General features: G+C 39.6%; 1 protein-coding gene and 1 pseudogene across 6 annotated transcripts in view; both read left to right on the top strand.

Moving 5' to 3' along the window:
* LOC121671772 overlaps positions 1-16234 on the top strand; it is a 28102-nt pseudogene extending 11868 nt beyond the window's left edge.
* Positions 1-24265, top strand: part of CDK14 (cyclin dependent kinase 14) — a 331737-nt gene that overhangs the window by 45984 nt on the left and 261488 nt on the right. The window contains exon 1 of one of the 6 annotated variants that reach the window (XM_042044164.1): positions 22131-22283. The exons of 4 other annotated variants lie outside the window; for them this stretch is intronic. Coding sequence is in view for 1 of the 2 variants with exons in the window: in XM_042044161.1 (XP_041900095.1) it covers positions 22469-22543 (75 nt within the window). In the remaining variant the exon portion in view is untranslated. Of the gene's footprint in view, positions 1-22130; positions 22284-22440; positions 22544-24265 lie in introns of those variants that run through there. One more of the 6 variants, XM_042044161.1, reaches the window with a different exon arrangement.

Genomic DNA, 24265 nt, shown 5'->3' with positions numbered 1-24265 from the left:
GATCAGCTGCACTGATGACGCAGGTGAGCCTTGTGGTGGTGGTACAGAGGAGCTGCTCAAGGAGACGTGGGCTGCCTCCATGCATGCTGCTCCCCCAGTGCACCCTTGGGTGCTTCATGCTCAGAACCACCTATTCATGCCTCTGATATGGAGCACTAGTAGTTATGTACGTGTGGAATAAAATAAAAATAAGAAACCTAGAATGTCCTTTTGTTATAAATAGCTGGGAATACATTGTGCTATTTCAGATTTATTAGCACATAAAGTGATGTGGTGGGACTTCAACAATAGTGTGGTCATTATTCTGAGAAGCAGATGTGTAACCATAAATGATATTTGCATGTACAGGCTATTAAATATGTAGCCTTATCTTTATGTAGCCCTATTTGTTGTGTGTACACATACTGCATCCTTCCACCTGTGTGCAATACAGGGATGTGTATAGATGACCTTAGATACAGACAGTAAGCAAATAATACATTATATTCATAACTTCTTTTCCTGTGCTTACGTAGAGAATAAGTAAATGATTATAGACCATTGAGTGATACTGATTTCCACTGGGATAAATGATGTATTATAGGAGTGCAGTTGGAAATTAGGTGATCAAGTAAGCTTTATATTGGGCGCTCTTAAAATACTGCCTGCTGTGTGGTTGATGCAAAAATGAAAGTTTTTACATAATAGTATATCCTACAAAAACTGTTTCAAGAAAGGTCTGTGGAGAAAATTGGGGAAATTTAGAAGAAAAATATCTTTTTTTCCTATTGCGTAAAAGTCTTTTAGGTTGTATATTTAGACAAATATTTTGCCTTGTGGGTGGTATTTTATTTGCCAAAATTTATTTTGCAAGTGGCTGACTTCTTTAAAGGCTATGTGTCAGTAAAAAGGGTATTTTTCTTCTTCAGTTCTCTGTTATGTGATAGAAACTATAAGTGTTTAGAATGCCTTTTGTTGCAGTGTTTGCAGTGTGTCATACTCAGCTTTTAACTACCAGGGAATGGTTTAAAGTGTTAATTTTGATGTGTGAATGTGGAGAGCCTCTGGGCCTTTTACATGAGCAGTTTCTTTGCTGCTTGTATTTTGTGGCCACAGTGACTTTCTGGCTTGTTTTCATCCAGGTTAAAACCTCTTTGGCATCCACAGCAAGGCCCTTCTACTTGCAGAATCCACTTGAAACAAATCCTGTAAAGCTCCAGAATATAGTATATCAAATTGTTAATTGAAGAATGACTCTTCAATGAAGAGTCATGAAGGACAGGAGCTTAATGTTCCTTTCTCTTACTCAGAAAAATAATGGAAAACCAGGTGTCCACAATTTCTAAACTAAAGGTGAAATTTCTTTACATGGTAGTGTTCTGTGGCAGCTGATGGTTTTCTTCCAGCAGTCTGCATGCCTTAAACTCAGGCTGGCTTTTGTCTAATGGCTGATAATGTCACATTTATGTGAGTTAGGGGGTTTTGAAGTCTTTTAAGTCTTGCAGATAAAGGGGGTTCATACATATGGTGTTGAGCTTTGATTTCTCTGATACAACACTGCAGTATCTTTCTTCAAGTGAAACAAGGAAATTGGCATTGGGTGTGCTTTAGGAGAAAGCCTTTTTATTCCTGCTTTACTTTAAACCTCAAGATCTTAGCTTCAGATGTCTACAGAATCTGATTGCATCCATCTACCAGTCCTCTCCTTGCCAAAAGTGTTGCCTTCCTTTTTAAAATTTATTTCTTTTTTAAAAATTATTTTTGGCATTTTTACCTTCACTGCTTGTGTCCCTTGAGCTTTCCCTTAGTAAACATCTGCTAAAATTGCTTCAGCCCTTTTTAATCTATCCTGCTTTTTTTGCTAGTTTTACTGCCATCCATTTCCCCATGTTACAGACTAGTGCAGACTGCTCTTGTCACATGTTAGTCCATTTAACTAAATAAGTGTTCCCAGTTTGCTATGGTTTTCCTGTGGCATGCTCTGTCAAATGGCAGGTCTCAATAACATGTTTCTGAGCAGGAGACTACATAAGTGACTTGAATCAGTGATTTGGAAGGTGAGTGTCAGGTCCTCGAAACATTCCTATCTGCTCTGTGCGCAGGAACAGCCTAATCCCCTGGGATGCCAGCCACTTGGGTGGGTAAGATGCAAGCAGAGGGTTTTGACTGCGCCAGCTGTGCGATGAGGAAGCAGCTGGAGCGCTACCACAGAGCAGTTGGCAGCACCAAGCAGTGACACAGGGGCTTCAGAGTCAGATAGGAGTGCAAACACTTGTCTAGCTGCAATGATTAGAGGAAGTATTTCTATACTTCCATTATTAATTGATTATGAAAAATGGAGCTAATGTTTTAATGGTAAGCTCTGATACAACAAATAGACTAATGCAGAATGTAGTTTACTTGGGACTGCTGTGAAATCAGTGGAGCAGAAGATTTTCTCTGTATTTTTGGTAGCACCAAAACATGCCATGGAAAAGTATTGTATGTACGTTGTTATACAACTAAACTAACTTAGCATTATGCAAATAGATAGGATGGTAGAAAAGCGTTTTAAAGACAAATGAGTGAAAAAAATTCTAAATTTTACTTTTTTGTAATGTTATGACTATCTTTAAAGCACTATGATTCGGAATAGTTTTGACTGGAAAACAAAAAAAGTTGAAAGTTTAATTGGGCGGGGTAAGAAATACTCTTCTGCTGAAGTTTCAAGCCAGACTGCTAACCTCTTGAATGTTGAATCAGTTTTAGACAGTAATAGTTATTTCTGCAGAATGAAAATTTTCAACAATTTTTTTTTAAATTCAGTAGCTAGTTCATTCAGAGACTGGAAGCTAGCTGGTAGCTGAAAATCAGGATGCTTTGTTCTCATCTTCAGTGTATCTGCAAATATGAGCCCGGGGAGATGACACGTACCAATTCTTCCATCACCAAAAAACATCAATGAGGAGCTTTTCTAATTTCTAATAACTGCAGACAATGATGTACTTTTTAGAAGATGAAATTTATTTTTGTGTTATTCCTTGACTACTATTTAAAATGGTTTTATTTACTCAAACATCCCAAATCATGGTATCAATCCATTTTAGTTCCAGTTTCCTCTAAATGGTGCTTAAGACAAATGATATGGAAATAATTTCTATTTATTGGACCTCGATTGCTCGGTTTTTAATACTAAAATGTAAATTGAAAATATGAATACATATGTAATCACTGAAGCTCATCATTGTGTATTTCTTGTTTGAAAGAAGTTGCAAACTTAATAGAACACTTCCAGTTAGTTGAAACCAGTTCTTTTATTACCAACTGATACTATGTAGCCATTTAAGGACAATTCTTTGGCACAAACTTATAGTAAGTTCTAAAATAAGTTCTTCAACTTGATTAAAAGGGATTATTATAGTTCATTTTCAGTGGACATAGAAAGGACAAACTTCTGTATCTGCCAGTGGCTGTTATTCTTGAAGGCAAAAAATCCTACACAGAGATTGTGAGGTTAAATCTTAAATCTATCAACATTCTGTAAATAAAAGTCTAGTTGAGGACTCATAGCTCACCAAAGAAGCCAACAGGTGATGGGTCTGAGAACAGGCATTTGGAGGTAATTTTCTTTTTATAGAACAAAGTAAAGAAAACACTTGTAATTATGTTCATTTAGTGCTGCCATTTCTCAACAAAATTATGTATTATTGTAGAACATTTTCCCATTATGACCTTTTTTGCTTCTTATGTAACTGTGTCTGATCTATGTTTCTGTTTGTGTAAAATCAAGAAACCCTACATGAATAAAAGCAATTTAAAAAAAGAAAATACAACCCTCTCCTCCCTAAGAACTGTGTCTACCATGCAGGTTATATAAAATGTACACTGATAAGTAAAGTCATGACTTTTACAGTTGTGAGGGAGGTGAAACAAAGCCTGGAGTCATGTGCATTGACTTTCCTATTTGTCTTCTGAAACCTCATTACACTTTGCAAATTTATTGCCTGTATTTATGCTGATCCACTAATGCTAATTCTTGGGAGCTCAGTGCAATGCATTTCTGCTGATTTCTGACTGTCATTAGTAACCATGAAAATATTACTTATATCTGGATTTGTCAGCACCTTTCTTTGGAGCCTTTTTCCTGCAGTAGCTACTCATGAAGGCTAAGCTAAATTTTTGGTGACTGGAAGTCAGGCAGTGTTCATATTCTACCGAAAATTTTGGGAGAAAGGGCAGTGTTAGTTCTTCTGAGAACAGACAGAGAAAAGTCTTTTTTTTCTTAACATGTTTAACATGAAATATGATAGAGGCTAGGAATTAAGATTGAAATTATTTAAATTTGAGTGACTGTTGGGTGTGCAGATGTCTGTGTGTGTGTCTGTAGGTGTGTCCAGTTAGGGATGCACATGAGTAGGGATACAGGAAGCTCATAGACTGAGTTAAATTTGAAAAGCTGCTTTCTATATTTTTGTTCTAAATCACAACTATGAAATCTTTCTAGTACAAATTAAAAAAAAAATCCACTAAACAATATGTGTTTTAAAAATGCCTACAAGGAGTCAAGACATTCTGGAGATGAAGCACTGCTGACTGGTTCTGCACTATGTTCAATGTCCACGCATTTCCATAATGGCATTACTTTTCCTATTAAGTTGAGTGAATTACAGCACTTTTTGTTTGAAGTGTTTGCTCTAGTTGTGGCATGAGTGAATTCTATAGCTTTAAAAATATTGCAAGTGTTCTGTAGTCATGGCTGCTTTGCAATCAGTTGCAGTTCAGCGCTTACTAAGAAACATAATTTCTTTTTTAGAGGGAATGTCATGATAGAAGCATATCCTAATAGATTACAGTGAGTGAAGGCAATGTTTTCGGAAGGAAGATGTGAAAGGAGGGAGTAAAGATGACATGTTTATGGTATAGTGCACAATGCCTCAGTCTAATTTTATTTCGTGTCTTTAATACTAATTGCTGATGCTGGTGTTAAGCCAAAGTAACCTTAAAACCCTAAGGTTGTTCTATTGCATGGAAGACATTAAAGTGACATTGAAGGAAATCTTCTCATTGGAATTTGACAACATGATAGCAGAATAAAATGTGTATAAAAGGCCAGGACTAAATGAATGCATTAGATTTCATAGTACTTTTAACCTCAGAACCAACCTGTATTCAAATACTGTTTCTTCTGGCAGAGAAAGTGCTGTGATGCTTTTGGCAAGTTATTAAACATCTGAGCCTTAATTTTCCATCTGACAGAGAAGGAAATTAGTATTTTTCTCAGTGGATTTTGAAGATAGATTTCCTAGCACATCTTGAAGATATTCAGATGTTAGAGTATTAGGGAGGATGGCCTTGAAAATACAAAGATGAAGTCAGACAAAACTATTCAGTATTGCTTGCATTCCTTTGCTCCCATAGCACAAAGAAATTTTATCCTTTCTAATGTGTTTTTTGGATTGGTGTGGTTTTTTTAGCCTTTTGGTCAAAAGAATGAAATGAACCTTTGCCAAGACCGAAGTTTGGCACCTTCTTGTGAAAGAGCATTTCATTTCTGATGTTTTAAGTATAAAAGCCTTCAGGAGACAGTCTGTGGAAAAGCCCTTTTTCTGATCCTTGGTTCTGCTCTAAAGATACTTTATTATGAAAAACCACATATTGCACTGCAAATTAACAGGTAACTGTGCACCACCCTACCTTTTCCCTAGATGTAATTGTTTAAGAACAAGAGGAATAGTCATAATTTTTTTCATATTAATATGTTAGTTGGACTTATGCCAAACTTACATTAACATCTGGGTTAGTTCAGAAAGGATTTACATGAATTAAAGTATGCCAGTTATATGTAATGTGTGATTCATGGAATGCATGTAGCACTTCAAATACAAATTCTTGTGTGTTTGTTTTGAGGGTTTTTTGATTGTTTTTTGAGGGTTGGCTTTATTTTGTGGTGGTCTTTTTTTTTCACACTATGTGTGTACTAATTGTTCTGTTACCTGTATCTTCATGGATTGGCCTTTGCTAGAGGAAGACCCAGGTTTGCGAGTTTTTAACTATATGCTTACATGACAAAGTGATTTTTTTATTTTGTCTGGTTTTTATTTGCATTTTTAGAAGTCTGCTGTTAGGTGTTTTTTTATTTGCATTTTTAGAAGTCTGCTGTTAGGTGTTTTGTTCTAATACTAATATACAGGCTCCCTAGTGCATTGTATGGAAATGGGTTCATACCTCTAATTAGTATTCATTTTTATTACTTCAGATTTTGCTTAAAGAACAGCTGTTTGATAAGGGCAGGCTTAATGTTGTTTATATTACCTGGGTTTGAAACGAAAAGCAGCAATTAAAAAATGTAAATGAGTATTTCTCAAAAGTGACCCCAGGGATACACTTGATCTGTGTTGTTTGCTACTGTTTATGTCATATTATGCATCTTAATATTCCATGATAGCTTGCCCCCCGCCCTCTCAAAAGTTGAGCTTTAGGGGAATGAAGTGGCAGAGTCACAGAACTATTCTCCTGACTTGATAGCACGTGCATTCTGCAAGCCAGACTGTTTGCAGCATCACTTTGCAGATGCCAACTTTCAGGAAAGTTAAGAAGGTGTAGGAATGATTTGTAATTTTAGAAATGACATATCCTCAATTTCTCAAACCCTTAAAGTTTGGCAAGGGCTAAACTTTATTCCCAAACCAATTTTTCTTCTGCTCTTGTCATTTTATCCAGCTTTTCCTGAAACTGGCATGCTGAAAATACTCTTAATTAATGCATATTAGAGACTTGTTAAAGCATAACTGAAATTTTCTAGGATTTCATATTGTAAATGAACACTGCAATTCCTTATAGGACCTGTGCTAACCTACCTGTGCATATGCTAAAGCACAAGAAGGAACTTCCATCTGGAAAGGGACAGAGTCAGACTGCTCCTGCAACATATCCCCTCAGGATTCAGGCAATAACCTGAGGTGCCTGGAGACTGTGAGGGCAAGGATACTGTTTTTCCCCTGAATATATTCAGTGCTTCTAATATCTGAAAGATAGAATGTGAAATATTCTCCAAGAAAAAGGAGCCTAATAAGGAATTTGGAGGATTCAAAGATATTGGGAAATATCTTTGATATTGGAAGATGTTGGGAAAGCACATTGGTGTGTATGAGTACGCATGGAGGTAAAAGCATGAGAGTGGGTATGGAGGGCTAGGAGCAAAGGCAGTATCAGAAGCAGGTTTTAGGGAGAATGTGCCTTGCCAGAGTCTAGGACTGTGGGAGAAGATGATCTCTAATATTTGGAGGTCCTTTTGGGAATTCAGATCTCTCTGTGGAGTCCTCAGTCTCTCTATTTTGTTTCAGCAAATAGATGTGAAACTCACTGATATGCAGAACTTACACACAGCTGATTTTGGGATGGAAGCTGTTACTGCTGTCGCTGTTTAAATTAATTACAGAAGCCTGTGATCTAGTCTCTCTCAGTATAGCTGACAGAGATCTGTATCACCAGGTATTTTAGAGAACGAAGCAATGTTACATGCAATAGATTTGAACCAAAATGCCCTGTTAAAATTTACCTTTAACCTTGAAGACTGTTTCTTGCACTTACTTACAACTTAATTGTGAGTCTTGTAAACTTCATTCTTGTTCTGAAATGTTTAGAATTTGTCATTTATGTGACAATCTTCTTACCATTTCATAAGCAACTGAGATAAAATCAGTGTGTGTACTGAAGACTTACTTAAAATTTAATCAGGGATATTGAGCACATCATGTAAACTACTATACAATTCTTTATTTTTTGTTTGACCAAGTAGGGCAACAAGACCCAAGGGGTCCCAACACATGAATTGGTTCTGTGCTGCTGGTACTAACCTTCAGAGAAATTGAGAAAGGTGGTGTCCCTCTTCCCAGACTTGTGAAAACTGTGATAAAACCAATTAGCCATCTGTGCATGTATTGTAATTGGTGGTTCATGCTGTCATGGGTAGTTAAAGAACAACCAGCCTTTTGTGTGTTTATCTCTCAACATACTGGTTGCACCGAGGTTAATGAGACTCCCCAGGAATATAAACACCTCTGGTATAAGTATAGAGTAGGAGATGTGTGTTTTTATTGCAACATTTCAAATAGAAACTGTTTATTTTGGAAGTGTCAGATCTGTGGCATATGAAATTCAAAGGCAGCCATAAGACATTTTAAAGTGATCTTTTGTTGTTTTTTTTCTATCACTGTGGCTTCAGTGGAATCTTTGTTTGAATTCTTCTTGTCTGAATTTTCATTGCCTTAGTAATTGTTTCTGCTAGTACTGTCTTTTTACATTTTACATTATTTCTGCAACATTTTCTGAGAACAGACAGATATTCTATTTGACATATAAGCCCTCAATAATATAAGTTCTAAAAGCATTTAAGGATTTTTTCAGTCATTTTTGTTAAAATTTTGTCAGACAGCAGCCATAATTTTATGCTGAAGTACCTTATGCATAAAGGCTCTCTCACTTCTGTTGGAAATTGTACCTCAAAAGAAGTGTTCTGCAGCATTTACATTTCTGAGGCCTTCAAATCTTTCCTCAGTTAAACTTTAGGTTGCAGTGTGTCCTTGAAACACTCTAGGGGAATCATAATTTATATGTTTTGATGCTTCTTCTGTTCTAGACCTCTTTTTCCACTTACCATTTGTAATTAAATGCACTATTGGTTTTATGTTAAAACTTTTGTTTTGCTCCTGATACTGTAGGGGGTTTTGTGAACAAAAAAATTGCTTCTCTGTCTATTAAGAGTCTAGTAGAGTGAAGACCTATTTAATGACTAAGGTGCTAGTGCAATGCTAATTTTATTTTTAAGTATCAATTAAGAAGACATCTTACTATTTGGAAGAACAACAGAATAATCAGGTATCAGTGACTCTACTTCATACAAGAAGTTTCTAAGAAAGTGTGTTCACTGCTGTATAGTTTCATCCATGAACCGTATAGATGATCGTGTCTCATTTTTTGAGAATTTATTGTTCTTTTCTAGAAAAAAGGTAAGATTTCTGTTAAGAAAATACCTGATACAATACATTATTATCATTTTAACTGCATGTAGATAGTCATGAAACATCTTAAAATTGTGGGAGTTATTGCTTTAAGGGGATTTGACTTTGTTTTATGGTACAGTAAGAATAATCTTCATTGTAATCATCTGCTAAATCAATCTGAAATTAAATATAGTACCAGGTTTGTTTTTTCCCCCAGAAGATTTTACAAGTGGGTTTAGTGCATCAATGAATGGAAGAGAGAGCTGGTAGACACCACAGGGAGGCTGGTCATGATCATCTTTGTAAGGTCATGATAATCAGTCCAAGAGACTGGAAGAAAGCAAACATCATCCAGACCTTTGGAAGGAGCGACAAGGAGGATGCAGGGAAATATCAGCCAGTCAGCCTTACTCCAATCCCTGGAAAGATGATGAGCCTCTCATTTTGGAGGCCATCTCTGTCCATATTTCTCTCACTGTTTGGAGGCACACTCCTCCCACTCCCCAGTACTACAGAGAGGTCTCATGTAAACTAAATTTTCAGTGTGTTTTAGAGTTTTTGATTTGAAATATTGTGCTGCAAATCCTGTAGCATTGATTTAAGTGGAAGAAGATGTCCATTCACAACCTTCAACCTGTCAGTTTTGTGGAATCATTCCCCTTTTTTGTCATAGACATTAATTTTTCTCTTTCCTAATGTAATAGGATTATTTAGCTTGATACAAGAGAGATAGATATAAGCTAGATAAATTAATCAATGTATTTTTCCATGTTATTTACCCAAAAGAAGTTTCATTCGGATTTGAATTCGTTAGACTGAAACAGCATATTTCCTTTAAAATTTCCTTTCAAGAAATTAATGAAAATCTGAAACAAGGTAAGGAAAATTCTTTTCCCCTCTCTGAAATGAGTATATTTCTCTTTTAAAAATTATTAAAACCTTGGAGGCCCCTTGAATTTTTTTTATAGGCGACATACTTGCTCTTGAATAAATCTCTTGATGTATAAATCTGTCCCAGCCTTCTGTAGCCACTGTGCTCCATCACATGAAAATCCATGTTCTTCTACTTAATAAGATTGTAGGACAATAGGGAGTCTATTTTAGAACATGTTGTAATGGGGTTCAGCTCTAGAAGTATGGGAAGAGATGGTTTGGGGAGGAAAAGATCTACTTGGGTGAAATACTCTCTGAGGATGGGTGTTCTGTGAACATTTAAGCTGCAGTAGCTGTGCTACTAGTAGCTGTACCACTAACTGCATTTGGTAGAAGTGTTTTTAATAGTATGTGGAAGAGGGTTTTTTTCTCTTGTCCTTTCTGAAGTTTTTTATCTTCAGCAGCTCACTCCTCCTGAGATGCTTTCTATTTCTCACCTAAGAAGTCCTGGGAAAATAGATAAGCTGCTCAACATGCATTAAAGCTTTATCAGCTTCTGGACTGAAGTGCCCTTCAGTGAGAATGCCCAGGTGAATGCAACCCTCTTGTCTGAATTACTGAGATAAAAGAGGACAAGAAAAGCAGTCTGCAAGGGGGTAATGACCCAGACGGTAAAGGGTTTCATAGGTCAAAACCAACCCTTTGTATTTAACCAAAGAACAGATAAATATTAGTGCAATACCTGCACTTCTGGTGCTTGTTTCGTGTGAGCACTTGACTCAGCATTGCATCTGTTTGAGCTTTGACGTGCCTTTTTGCTGATCATCATTCTATGCCAATTTAATTAGTAAAGAACAAAAGTATGGGTGACTGCAGTGAAGCCCTTGTCCATTAGGTAGTGCACCTTCTAGACAAATAGAGCTGGAAGGAGGAGAGATGATTCTCACGGCTGCTCCTCATATTTTATCATGAGAACCAACAATATTCTTAAATCAGGTGTTACTTGAGTGTTTCTATTCAGTTTGTCAGCCACTTGTTTAATCTCATGTCGTGCCACCATCTAACCTAGTGTTTTGCTATCATCAGAGTTTCCAGTCATGATGATTTGCGTGATGGTTATACATGTCACATGTGCTGTGTATGCCATGCAGAATGTGTAAAATACCCATTTTTGAGACTTAGAGGGGAATGGCAACTAACCCTCCAGGTAGGAGAGAAAGGCATGGAAGAGGGATGAAAAATTGATGTATTAAAAAAAGTTATTTACTTGAACTGCCAAAAGTTGCCCAAGGATTTTGCAATATAGACTATTTGGATGATGAAATGATAAGAGTATTTCATACTGGTATGGATGAACCAATGCATATGAAGAACTTAACTGCAGCTATGCATGCGTAATGGTGAGCCTAAACAAATTACATTATTCTGGATAAGAATTGTAGGGTCATTGGATGACAGTGTGAAGATAGAGATTAGGTGTTAAGCAGTACTCTAAAACCTTCAGAAACACATAGGGAAAGAAAGAAGAACAAAACCATAGCTGCTATGAGGTCATTGCAGAAATATTGTTTTTATAAATATGTTAAATATTAAGCCTCATTAAACAGAAATGACACAGTCCATGTCCTTCCTGTGCTGGAACCCCAGAGCTGGATGCAATGCTCCAGGTGGGGTCTCTCTCACCAGAGCAGAGCAGAGGGGCAGAATCCCCTCCCCTTCCCTGCTGCCCACACTGCTTTTGGTGCAGCCCAGGACACGTTTGGGTCTCTGGGCTGTGAGTGCACATGGCTGGGTCATGTTGAGCCTCATCCACCAGCAACCCCAGGTCCTTCCGGGCAGGGCTGCTCCACATCCCTTCATCCCCCAGTCTGGATGGATACTGGGCCTTATCCCAGCCCAGGTGCAGCACCTTGCACTTGGTTGTGTTAAACTGCGTGAGATTCCCATGGGTCACTTCTCAAGCTTGTCCAGGTTCCTCTGGAGGGCATTCCGTCCTTCAGGTGTGTCAACTGCACCACTCAGCTTGGTGTCATGAGCAAATTTGCTGAGGGTACACTTGATCCCTTCATCCATGTCATTAGTGAAGATATTAAATAACACTGGTCCCAATATGGACCCTAAACCAAAGCCTCTCATCTGAGTATCTCAAAGTGAAAATGAAGGGAGGATAAAATCCAGTGCTTTCAAAGAAAATGAGCATTTTGATATATTTAAACTTAAGAAAGAGATGAAGGTGAACTCACTGTTTTGTGTTAATTTCTAATTCATTTATAGAAAGCTTTCTTCTCCTAGCTAAAACACTGTGGATGACTTTGAAAAAGGATATCCCTGAGCCTTGTCACTCTATGAGATCAGCCGTAGCAATATATGTAACTCAAAAATGAAACATTTTCAGGGATTCATCCCTGAGATTCATACTGGTAGATATTAAAAAGCTATTGTTAATTCTTTATAACTGTCCCTAAAGGCAAACTTTTGTAAACTCTGTCTCTAGTATTCATCATTAAAATCTGTGTCACAGAAATATTAGTCCTTTCCTGGTTAGCTTTTTTTTTTTTATTTATTGTTTTTTGGATTGCAAACAGGAGCACTGTCAGCTCTGTGGGTGTCCTGGGTTACAATGTGAGGTGTAACCAAAGTATGTATTCTACTCCCATCTGCATTATTCCTGATGAACTGTTAATGGTGGGTTGTTTGCAGCAGCTGCCCAGTGCACACACAACCCTCAGGCTACAAGCTGGGTATTTGATAAGGGAAAGAGGCAAACCCTGCATGGCAAGGTAGTGTTTCTTTGTCTCACAAATTGACTCAGACATGATAACTACACCCAGACTAAGGGGGTCATCTCTGCCAATGGGCCATAATGGCTCAACAGCCCCACTGGGCAGCTGTAATGACCTAGGCCATCAAGGACTCCCAAAAATATCCTATGACTCACAGGATTACATCATTCCATTGTGAAATTCCCCACTCTGGGGGAGGCACTGGACATTCCTGCCTGAACCTGACCATGTATAAACTGGGCGCTTTGGAGACTTGGAACACCACCGCCACAAGACAAGGCTGTTCCTGGGTGTGCCCACACCGCTGGGCTCCATACCAGGGCTGGGCCGCGGAGCCACAGGTTTCACCACACGCTCTGACATCAGCCCTGCCTGTGATGCCAATGACCCTGTGATGCCAATGACCCCGTGGACGCCCTGCTGGGGAAGAGAACTGTGGGGGACCAGACGAAGCAGAACCAGATAGTGGATGATGAAGATGAGAACTTGAATGACACCAATTATGATGAGTTCAATGGCTGTGCTGGGAGCCTGTTCTCAAGCGGCCCCTATGAAAAAGACGATGAGGAAGCAGATGCTATTGATGCATCTTTGGATAACAGGATGGATGAACACAGAAAAGAAAGAAGAGAACAAAAAGAAAAAGAGGAAGTAGGAAAATACCATATGGAACAACCTAAAACTCAGCAGCAGTTCTCAGACTTGAAACGGAAGTTAGCAGAGGTTACTGAGGAGGAGTGGCTGAGTATTCCAGAGGTTGGTGATGCCAGGAACAAGCATCAGAGGAATCCTTGGAACAAGAAGCTGACTCCTGCCCCTGACAGCTTCTTTGCAAAGCATTTACAGTCAGCATTTACAGGGAGAATCATACTTCCATGGACCCACACCAGACACAGTTTGGTGGATTGAATAGTCCATATCCAGGGGGATTGAATACACCATACCCAGGAAGATTGACACCAGGCTTGATGACTCTTGCGACAGGTGAATTGGATATGAGGAATATTGGCCAAGCCAGGAGCACCTGGATAGATATGAGGCTAAACCAGATGTCAGACTCTGTGAGTGGCCAGACTGTAGTGGACCCAAAAGGATATTTGACAGACTTGAATTCCATGATTCCCACATGCAGAGGAGATACTGATGATATCAAAAAAGCCTGTTTATTCCTTAAATCTGTCCAAGAGACCAATCCTCATCATCCACCAGCCTGGATAGCATCAGCCCAACTGGAGGAGGTCACTGGAAAACTCCAGATGGCTCGAAAGCGCATCATGAAAGGAACAGAGATGTGCCCTAAAACTGAAGATGTTTGGTTGGAAGCTGCTTGGCTACAGCCTGGAGATGCAGCCAAGGCTGTTGTGGCCCAGGCTGTCCGGAACCTTCCACAGTCTTTCTGGATCTGTATCAGAGTAGCAGAGCTACTCCAGGAGATGGATATCCATGCCAAGAAACGTGTGCTTAGGAAAGCCCTTGAGCGTGTTCCAAACTTGCTACATTTGTGGAAAGCAGCCAGAAAGGAGCTGGAGCAACCTGAGGATGCCAGGGTCATGCTGAGCCATGCTGTGGAGTGCTGTCCAACCAGTGCTGAACTGTGGCTGGTGCTGGGAAGTCTGGAGACATATTAAAATGCTCATAAAGTCCTTAACAAAGCCCAGGAGAGTATCCTGATGGATTGTCACATCTGCATTAATGCTGCCAAACTGGAGGAAGCCAATGGAAACACCCAGATGGTGGAGAAAATAATTTACAGAGACATCACATCTCTTAGGTCTAACAGTGTGAAACTCAACAGGGAGCACCAGATACAAGATGCTGAGTAATGTGGTAAAGCTGTAAGTGTGGCTACATGCCAGGCAATCATGCGAGCTGTGATTGGGATTGGGATCGAGGAAGAAGATCAGAAACACAACTGGATGGAAGATGCAGAGAGTTGTGTTGCTCATAGTGCTCTGGAGTGTGCCCGAGCCATTTATGTCTATGTCTGGCAAGTTTTCCCAAGCAAGAAGAGTGTGTGGCTGAAAGCAGCCTACTTTGTGAAGAACCCTGGAACCAGAGAATCCTTGAAGGCTCTTTTGCAGAGAGCTGTTGCTCACCGTCCCAAAGCAGAGGTGCTGTGGCTCATGGGAGCTAAATCTAAGTGGCCAGTGGGAGATGTGCCAGCAGCCAGAAGCATCTTGGCCCTGGCTTTCCAGGGCAACCCTAACAGTGAGGATATCTGGCTGGCTGCTATGAAGCTTGAGTCAGAGAGCAGTGAATATGAAAGAGCAAGGAGACTGCTGGCAAAGGCTCACAGCAGTGCCCCCACAGCAAGGGTCTTCATGAAACCTGTGAAGTTGGAATGGGTGCTTGGGAACATTACTGCAGTCCAGGAGCTCTGTGAGGAAGGCTTGAAGCACTATGAGGACTTCCTCAAATTGTGGATTATGAAAGGATAAAATGAGGAGCAAAAAGAGCTGGTAGAGGAAGCACAGGAGGCTTATAATCAAGGGTTGAAGAAGTGCCCCCAGTTCCATACCCCTGTGGCTTTTACTGTCCAGGCTGGAGGAGAAGGTCAGGCAGTTGACTAGAGCAAGAGCCATCTTGGAAAAGTCTCGCCTGAAGAATCCAAAGAATCCAGATCTCTGGTTGGAGTTTGTGCAGTTGGAATACAGATCTGGGCTGAAGAACATTGCAAACACACTGATGGCCAAGGTACTGCAAGAGTGCCCCAACTCAGGAATCCTCTGGTCAGAAGCAATTTTCCTTGAAGTGCGGCCACAACAGAAGACCAGGAGTGTGAATGCTCTCGGAAGTGTGAACAAGACCCACATGTCCTGCTGGCTGTGGCCAAGCTGTTCTGGAGGGAGTGTAAAATAACCAAGGCCAGAGTGTGGTTCTACTGGACAGTGAAGATAGACTGACCTGGGGGGTGCCTGCGCTTTCTTCTACAAATTTGAGATCCAGCACAGCACAGAGGAACAACAAGAAGAGGTGAGGAAGTGCTGTGGGAATGCCAAACCTCACCTCGGAGACCTCTGGTGTGATGTCTCCAAGGACATAGAGAATTGCCAAAAAGAGATTGGAGAGATTCTCGTGCTTGTGGGAGCCAAGCTTAAAAATACCCTCTAGAGTGTGCTGGACTCAGCTGCCTCAGTGGTCTCTGTAGGATTTACCTGCTCATGGTGCATTTGCTATTACAGCGGCATGGGTTTTGGAGGACAGGAGGTGGATGGTGATATAGAGAGCTTTCTCCCAGAAGGAAAGAGCTTCCTCCTGCTGCTGCCGCTGCCAATATCCTGGCTGCTTCTTGTGGGCCAGCTCCGGTCCTGCCTCCTCAGTCCTGCTTCGGTCTCTCCTTGCCGCTGCCACGACTGGACAGATGCAGAGGAGGACCCAAACTTCCACAAGAGGACCAGACTTTCCATAGGACCACCGCTTAAACAGATTGCAGCCACCATCCTGACCAACAAGGTGCCAGGTTATACTTTGGCTTTGTGGGTTTAAGCCAGGTTTTCTGTATCATTGCATTTACTGTAATCTTTCTATTAAATTGTAACTCCGACCTGAAATCTCTTTCAAGGTATTTGTGTGGGGTTCATTTCTTCGGCTGGTTTACTTTCAAACCAGCACAGTGGTTTTTTTGTTATGTATGTTTGTCGTAGTAGATAGGTTAGTTTAATTAAAGCTACTCCACTAAGTCATCTTGCTGATTGTTATCATCTTCCAATCACAGAGCATACGTTTTAATTTTACACTGTTTGAGTTCTCTGTGGTGTTCTTTAACAATTATTGACTGTGATGTTGATTTAAATGTCTTCCTAGGTATTCTAGGTTGTGGTGCTTCTTACACAATGTATTAGTAATATTAAGACTGAGATTGTGTATATATACAGGTACATCAAAAGTCATGGGAATTATGGTGCATAATTCTGCCTAGAATTTTATTTATGTGTTACAAAGTCACCTTCATTTCAGTAGTGAAATGTTACTAATATTGACAGCACATGTAACTGTATGATTGAAGATTAATAATGCTGCTATCAGTTACTGTCTTGCAAGTTGGGGATGAGGAATTTAGGCAAACAAGATGCATGTTATTTTACCTGACACTTGGTATAGGCTTCATATTCTTTCCAAATAGACCTTTTTTTCAGTGCTATTTTAATGTATTATAAAGGCATGAACACAGCACTAGCTCAGAATTCTGTCTGTGTGTTAATAGTTGTGATTTTTTTTGCAAGCATGAGTGAGACATGACTGAGAGAAAACTATTTATTTGTTTTCATGTAGCAAGGCATGCCTTATTATTGAAGGTGGAGGTATGCTGGAGTCCCATTTTGGATTGCCAGTGGGAAACCCCACAGATCTACTTTCTTAAAAGTAGAATTACCACAAAATTCCATATTTTGATTGAGTTCTACACTTGGTATCTGTGTATATTAACTGCTGATCATGCTGCAGATCTGATTGCCTCTGGCCTTTGCATGTGCTTTCTTTAAGTGCTTTGGACTAATAATCAGAGGTTAACATAATTCTTTAGAATAGCGCTTGTACAAAACCTTTAACTAAGGCCTTAAAACAAAGAAAAAAATGGAGGCTTAGAAAATAATATTTGACTTTCCTAAAGGGAAATCCTAAATCAAGATAAAATAATAAAATTTAAGTTCTTATCATGAATACACTGCACCAATATATTGTAGTCTGAAATATTTTATTTATATGAGATTTTTGCAACCATAGCAAGGAACACAGAAGTATCAATAACAAATAAAACCAGCTCAGTGTAACTGTATTAGTGTTCACTGGAAGATATGGCTCTGATAGGAATGTTGGAGTTAGGTTTTCCTATGGCACAGAAAGAGCATAATTGCCTAAAGTAATTAAATTAACCTGTTATATGCAAAGACAGAGCTGAAAATATATCTGGACCAATTTGAAGTATTTTGTTTAAAATCATTACACAGTATTCTCTATGTTGCTGTTGTTCCCTTTGAGTTTGTAGTTTCAATGTTCTTTGTAATGCAAACTCTATCTGGAATCAGTCCCTAAACCCACAAAATCTCTTTTTTGGTCTTAAAAGTTGCAAAGCTAATTGGCAACGTTGCATGGCATTTTATTTCAGACAGTGACTTTTTAAATGAAATTCCACCATACCATATAATGCATCTGGTATAGTTTAAATATTGTTATTGCAAAGCAAGTTTAACAGCATGTTGTACTTTGAATAACTTGTCATGCATTCCGTTGTGCAATATTATCCACTGCTTCACTTGCCATCTTAAGATAAAAATTATTTTCTTTGCGTTCAATACATTTGTATTGCTGCTGGATTGTTTTATTAAGGTCATGTCTTCTTGTACTCTCTGTATTCTAACTCAAACTAAACTCAAACTTCTCAGTTTAGGGAAGGGGGTTATGTTTTATCATCACCTATGATCAGAAGGATCTGAACTGGACTTGGACAGGTGTCCCATCCAGCACTGAGTTTCTGGACACAACTCCTTAAGCATCTTGTTAAACAATTTCTTCATGAAATATTATCTGTGGCTTGTGAAGTGTCTGGCTAGATGTCTATATGACTCTCACAAGTGAGTAAATTTTCAAAAGTGTTTATTTTTTGCTTGTATATTCAGTCTGCAGTTGTCAAAATGGAAATGTTTGTGTTGAGAAGCAGTGGTTCTCCTTAGCCATGCATTTTCTTCTATGAGGAGAAAATGGGCTCGTATGGATGTATGAAACTTCTACTAATTACTGCATTTGGTTATTACTTCTTGGAGAGGAGGGAAATGTTAGCTGCCTTTCTCCCTTGCTCCGTTTCCCCTCCTCTCAGATGATTCAATGTAATCATTGACTAATGAAAATAGGACAGTACTTACAAGTTCATTTTATTAGTGTGTAGTAAGACCACACAGAACAAAGGTAGCTACTGGCATTTTTTTGCTATGCCATATTAATAAATGATGGTTTGCATTTTTAATTAATGGTACATCAGAGCTATGACATTGTGTAATCTCTCTTTTTCAAGTGTAGCAATTTGCCTTTGTCTTGAAAATCTCCAAAGACACCTCCTTATATGTGAAGAACTGTTCCCAAGTGCCACATAGCATTTTGCAGTCTGCCCTGGGATGAAAGTGTTGGCAGGACTTAAAGTACTGATAATATGAAATTTGTATTTGCAGCTGGCTTCCATGGAGAGTTTTAAATTCTGAATCCAACTCCATAGTTATTTGACTTTTTTTTTAGTTATTGTATTGAAACTATTTTTGAGGTTGGTTACTCTCCCGCCCCCCTGGAAAACAAACCAGTCCCATGCTTACAGGGGTCTTTGTGTGTTCCATCAATTCCATTCTTAATTCTAGATAGCATTTGCCTTCCAGCCAGGTTTCCCAGTCCTCTCTGTTGTACCATGGGCAGCAGCAGAGCACATATTTGTGCTCTAGCCAAGTTATGTTCAACCACAGTCTGCAGATGGGGTTCGGAGTAGGGCAAGGGGTGGGGCTAGCACAGGAGAAGGAGGGGGATAAGAATAGTAGGGAGTCAAGCAAAAATGCTGGGAAGCCTGCATGGATGAACAAAGGCTTCCTAACAAGACTCAAAATTAAAAAGGAATTATATAGAAGATGGATTTGAGAACAAGTAACTGGGAAGGAATACAGATACATCTTCCAAGTATGCACTTACAAAAGCCAAAACCCACTTGGAATTGGATCTTTTGAGGAAGGTCAGAGACAAAGGCAACGAGAAGGGCTTTAATGCAATAAATGAATTTTTTTTTTCCAATTTTTTCGATGAAGTAAAAATAATTAACTTTTAAATATGGAAGGTTTCTGTAAGTTGTATTTCACTATAGAGAGGCCCTGCAGAGAGAGATTTAGACAAATTAAGACACCTTGGCAATAACCAACTGTATGTTTAACAAGGGGGAGTGCCAGGTTTTGCACCTTGAGTGGGTCAATCAAGTATGGACAGACTGGAGAATGACTGGAAAGCAGCCCTGCAGAAAGGGACCTGGGGATCCTGGTCAATGGCAAATTGAACATGAATCAGCAGTGCCCTGGCAGCCAGGAGGGCCAGCCGTGTCCTGGGGGGCATCAGGCACAGCATCACCAGCTGGGCAAGGGAGGGGATTGTCCAGCTCTGCTCTGCACTGGGGCAGCCTCACCTTGAGTGCTGGGGGCAGTTTTGAGTGCCACAGTATAAGAAGGATATAAAGGTACTAGAGAATGTCTAAAGGAGAACCATAGAGATGGTGAAGAACCTAGGGGGAAGCCGTATGAGGAGTGGTTGAGGTTGCTTGGTCTGTTCAGCCTGGAGAAGAGACTGAGGGGAGACCTCATGACAGTCTACAACTTCCTCACAAGGGGAAGCAGAGAGTCAGGTGCTGATCTTTTCTCTCTCATGACCCAAAGGAAGTGACAGGACCCAAAGGAAGGGCATTAAGTTGTGTTGGAGTGGTTTAGGTTGAAGAAAAGGTTCTTCAGCCAGGGGGTGGTTGGACACTAGAACAGGGTCCCCAGGGAAGTGGCCACAGCATCAAGCCTGGAAAAGTTCAAGAAGCATTTGGACAACACTGTCAGACACGTGGTGTGATTCTTGGGGATGGTCCTGTGCAGGGTCAGGAGCTGGACTTCAGTGATCCTTGTGGGTCCTTTCCAACTCAGAATATTCTGTGATTCTATAACTTTGTAGGCTATTTGTCTTGCTTTCAGTCTCTGTGCCTTGGCCTGACACCTTGTTTGCTTCTGGAATCCAGTTCCCTGTTTCTCTGGCTTGCCTTTTTTGCCTATTGTGTTTCCTTTTCTCATGGCCATCCACCACTTTTCCCTTAACATGGTGCCTGTCTTTTGGCACATATTGGTCTCTGCAGGTGCTTACTCACTATCTTTTTTTCTTTTTCCTGAGCATCCTTCTGTTCTGTTCTCCCTCAGCCTCAGACAAATTTGTTGTTGACAGAATAAGGCCAAGAAATGTAAACATTGTGAAAGTATTTTCTTGTAATTTCAACTGGAAGCTCTTATTCGTGTTTTCTTCTGAGCCTCACACTCAAGAGAGAGGAGAAGAAAATTTTGTTCAAGAGAGTGGAAGTCATATTTTTTCAGGAGATGTGAAGCCTTCTATCTGCTTGGAAACCAAGTTAACAACCTGAGAAGTCTGGAGATGCCCCTGTGACTAAGGCTGGGAAATAGATGAGGGGAAAAGATAACTACTACATAATTTTGGAAGCATCTTATAGAATTTGCTTATGCATTCAAGTTTTATATGTCACTGGAGCCACTGATGCTAGGTTCACATGTGAGCCTGGAGTTGAGATGTATGCCAACATATGTAAGTCTTGGAGACTATGGCGGGACTTGAGCAAATGAGTTGAGTTTAAACACACTTCAAAGTGGAACTCTAAAAGGGAGCTGATTTCCAATGGTTCTGTGGTGAGGGTCACTGGAGCTGCCCGGGTTGTGAGCCAGGGCTGTGTTTTGCCTGCTAGTTCATTGTACGTCATCATTACATAAAAATGAAAAACATTTCAGGGTGTTGAAGATGTCATCTCAGCTGAGCTGCATGCGTTTCCTCCTGAAGGTTTCGCTGATGTACACATTACTGTTCCCTGTCCTAGTATAGTCTGCCCAATGCTCCCCCAACCCCAGGAGGTTTCTGGGAAGCCAGGAGCCATCTGAAGCACAGACCAGCAGGGGTTGCTGTAGGAGTAGGAGGTGGAGAAGATGCACTGCCTCCTTTCTAGAGAAGCCCTCCCTGAGGGTTTGCCAGGGTTTGCTTCTGCTGCCCTCTTTTCCCTCCTACCACACTCAAGCTTGCTTGGGCTGAGTAGTGGATTCCCAGCACGGAGTAGGTGTCTATTGCTTACTCACAGCTTTGTGTATTTTGTACATTCATAAATTAAATACTAAGTTTCATCCTTAAAATGCTGAAACTAACTTGAGAGTTCGTATTTTGACTCAATAAATTTTAAATGCTTTTTAATATTTATTGTTTATATAAAACTGGCTATGGTATTCATAGTGCTTGTTTCCAGGTCCCCATAGATTATTTCTATAATGTCATTTTGTCACTCTAGAACTTGCTGATATCTTTCAGTACTGGGACAAATTGAATTGGGAATGATTAGTTTCATCCTTTGATTGAATGTTGAGTTTTTCCCCTTAACTCCTGTGAAATCACCATTAGCTATTTTGGCTGCAGTACTGTGTTGGGTTGAGGCAGTGCTACATTGTAAATCAATATCTTTTCAAAAAGACTGCTGTAAATTGCCTAGATAGCATATGCATGGTTACTTTGGCTGCAATGCTGCTGCAGAGCCTGGGTACTCTGCCTTTCTGGGAACTCCACAGGCAAGTCCATCATATATTTAAAAAAAAAAATCTTTTTAGAAAGAGCATAGTATTGCTGATGAAATTTAGACAGAGAAATAGTGTACCCTCAGTGCTCATCTGTACCTTTTATATTCTACTCCACTGGGATTACCCTGTCTTGAGGGATTTCTTTGTTTGCTGCTTTAGATTTCCCCCTTTCTTAGCTGTAGTACAGCCGTACCATTTCAGCTTGCTAGTGCAGAAAGATGTTGTGAATTCAGTTGCTGAATGAGCCCGGCCTGACTGCAAACACTAACATTGCTAGAGAGATGCCAAAGAGTTGCAGGTGAATCTGACCTGATCTGGGCAACAGCAAAACGGTAAGATGGGGCTTGTTTAAATCTCTGGGATTAACTGGGTGCTGGGGTTTCCTGTTTCAACCTGAAGCCTAGTTATCACATGCTTCCAACTTGAGCAGGATTCATTCTGTGCATGTCAGGGTGGGTTTTCTCGGGAATGCTTAACATCCAGGCAGAGGGAGGCGGTGGGAAGCTGGGAACGCCACATGAGACCTCTCGGCAGCCACCCTGGTGAGATTCCCCAGCAGTACTGCCTGCGGTTTGTAAATACCAGGGAAAAGGTAGGGGAAGGCTTAAAAGCGATGCTTTTCTCGGTACAGCTTTGTATCTCTGTCTCAGGCACCATTATTTATAATTGTATTAAGAGGATAGTATGGGCAATTTTTTCCGATACATGCTTGGCTGAACGCCCTCTGGGATGAGTGAGTGAAGGACGTGATCAGCCACTTTTTCATCTCTGCTAACAAGTCTGTGCATCTTGCTAGATCTGAATAAATGTCTATAACAGTTACAGATTTGCTGGGTGGTAGAAGATAAAATTAAAAAGATCCTTTATAAATACATACTATATCATGGATGTGTTTTGCCTTGCTAACCTCTGTCATGATTTTATTTCTCTTGCATACTGTCTTTATTTAATATAACAAAAAGTGAGGTAGTCTTTTTAGGTAGTCATTCTTGAATGCTTATGTAGGAGTGTGTTGACAGCGGTTTGGATCTTAGTGGAATATTTCAACATATGAAAGCTTAGAGCAGCAGCATGTTCAGGGAAAGAGAGGAAGAAAAGAGCACCAATTACCATTAGTACAAGACAGAAAGATTAAAATGTGGCCATAGTATGGAATTACTTGAATTATTTCTGATGACTTAACTGACAGCTAGTGTGTTTCAGTTATAGATCAAGCTATAGAAAACTCTCAACAGAAATCCATTGGAGCTGAACAAAAATTAGTATTTCACCATATGTTCTACTATTTAAAGGAAATGAACTGTGATAGTAACGGTAGAGTGGTGAGAGATGGTTTTTGCTATTACTAGTTAAGGACAAAAGCAAAGGGGCTTTTTTCTAGAGGAGAATGCTTATCTTTATGCAGCATGTGAATTATACTCCAAGAAGAGATCAGTTGTATATCAGTGTGGGATCAAATAACTAGTTTGACAGGGATTCATGTTTGCTTTTTCTGTACTTGCCAATTAAAGGGTTCTTCTTCTTTGTCACCGAATATGATTAAAGGGTAAAGATTCAGTCCTACATCAATTATTTTCTGAAGCTTTCATTATTATTTCGCTAGAGTTCCTTCCTTAAAAAATGCTATATATACTGCAATGTAAGTGATGTCAGGTGGTCAGTTTCACACTATTTACAACCTTAATTTACATAGCTTTTTCTCAGAAAGTAGAGATGCCTTTTCTTTTTTTTTATTGATAATTACCTGTAATGTTTCTATTGCAAGAGTTATTTCGGTTGTATTTTTTAAATACTTTTTATGGAAGTTTTCCTTTTCTTATACTGTCATGCCTATTAATAAATTGCAAACTATTGTTTAATGCATAGAAGTAATCCAACCACTTGTGTTTGTCCTCATATTGTACAACTAATGGAAGTCCAGGAATGTGGGATTTTTTTAAAGCAAATTTTAAATTGTGTTTTTCTCTTAGTGTTATCTTTTCATCTACTTATATACGTGAAATTTGTTGCTTCTATCATCTTCCTACCTCCAAGTGTTTTTTCTCCCCAAGTCTAAAGTCATCATGTCTGCTTGCTGTGTTAACTACTGTCTCTAGAGTTCTCCCATTTTAGTTTTCTGAGTTTAAGAAAAGAATATTGTTTCAGACATAATTTATTGATAAATAATCTTCCCTATAGTGGTACTTAGTTAAACACAGACTCCAAATTAACTAGCTGGAAAAATTAACTTAAAATGTGGAAAATATGGCCAAAAGTTAAGAACACAGATGGGAAAGGGAAGAAGCACATAGTTTAATAGGCAGTTATTGCCAAG

This window comes from Corvus kubaryi, unplaced genomic scaffold (assembly GCF_017639235.1).
Source record: "Corvus kubaryi isolate FWS band 111438036 unplaced genomic scaffold, C.kubaryi_AGA036_p1.0 37398, whole genome shotgun sequence".
In the NCBI taxonomy this organism is placed as follows: Eukaryota; Metazoa; Chordata; class Aves; order Passeriformes; family Corvidae; genus Corvus; species Corvus kubaryi.
The sequence above is the reverse complement of the archived record's forward strand: the minus strand, read 5'-3'. Positions and strand labels throughout refer to the sequence as shown.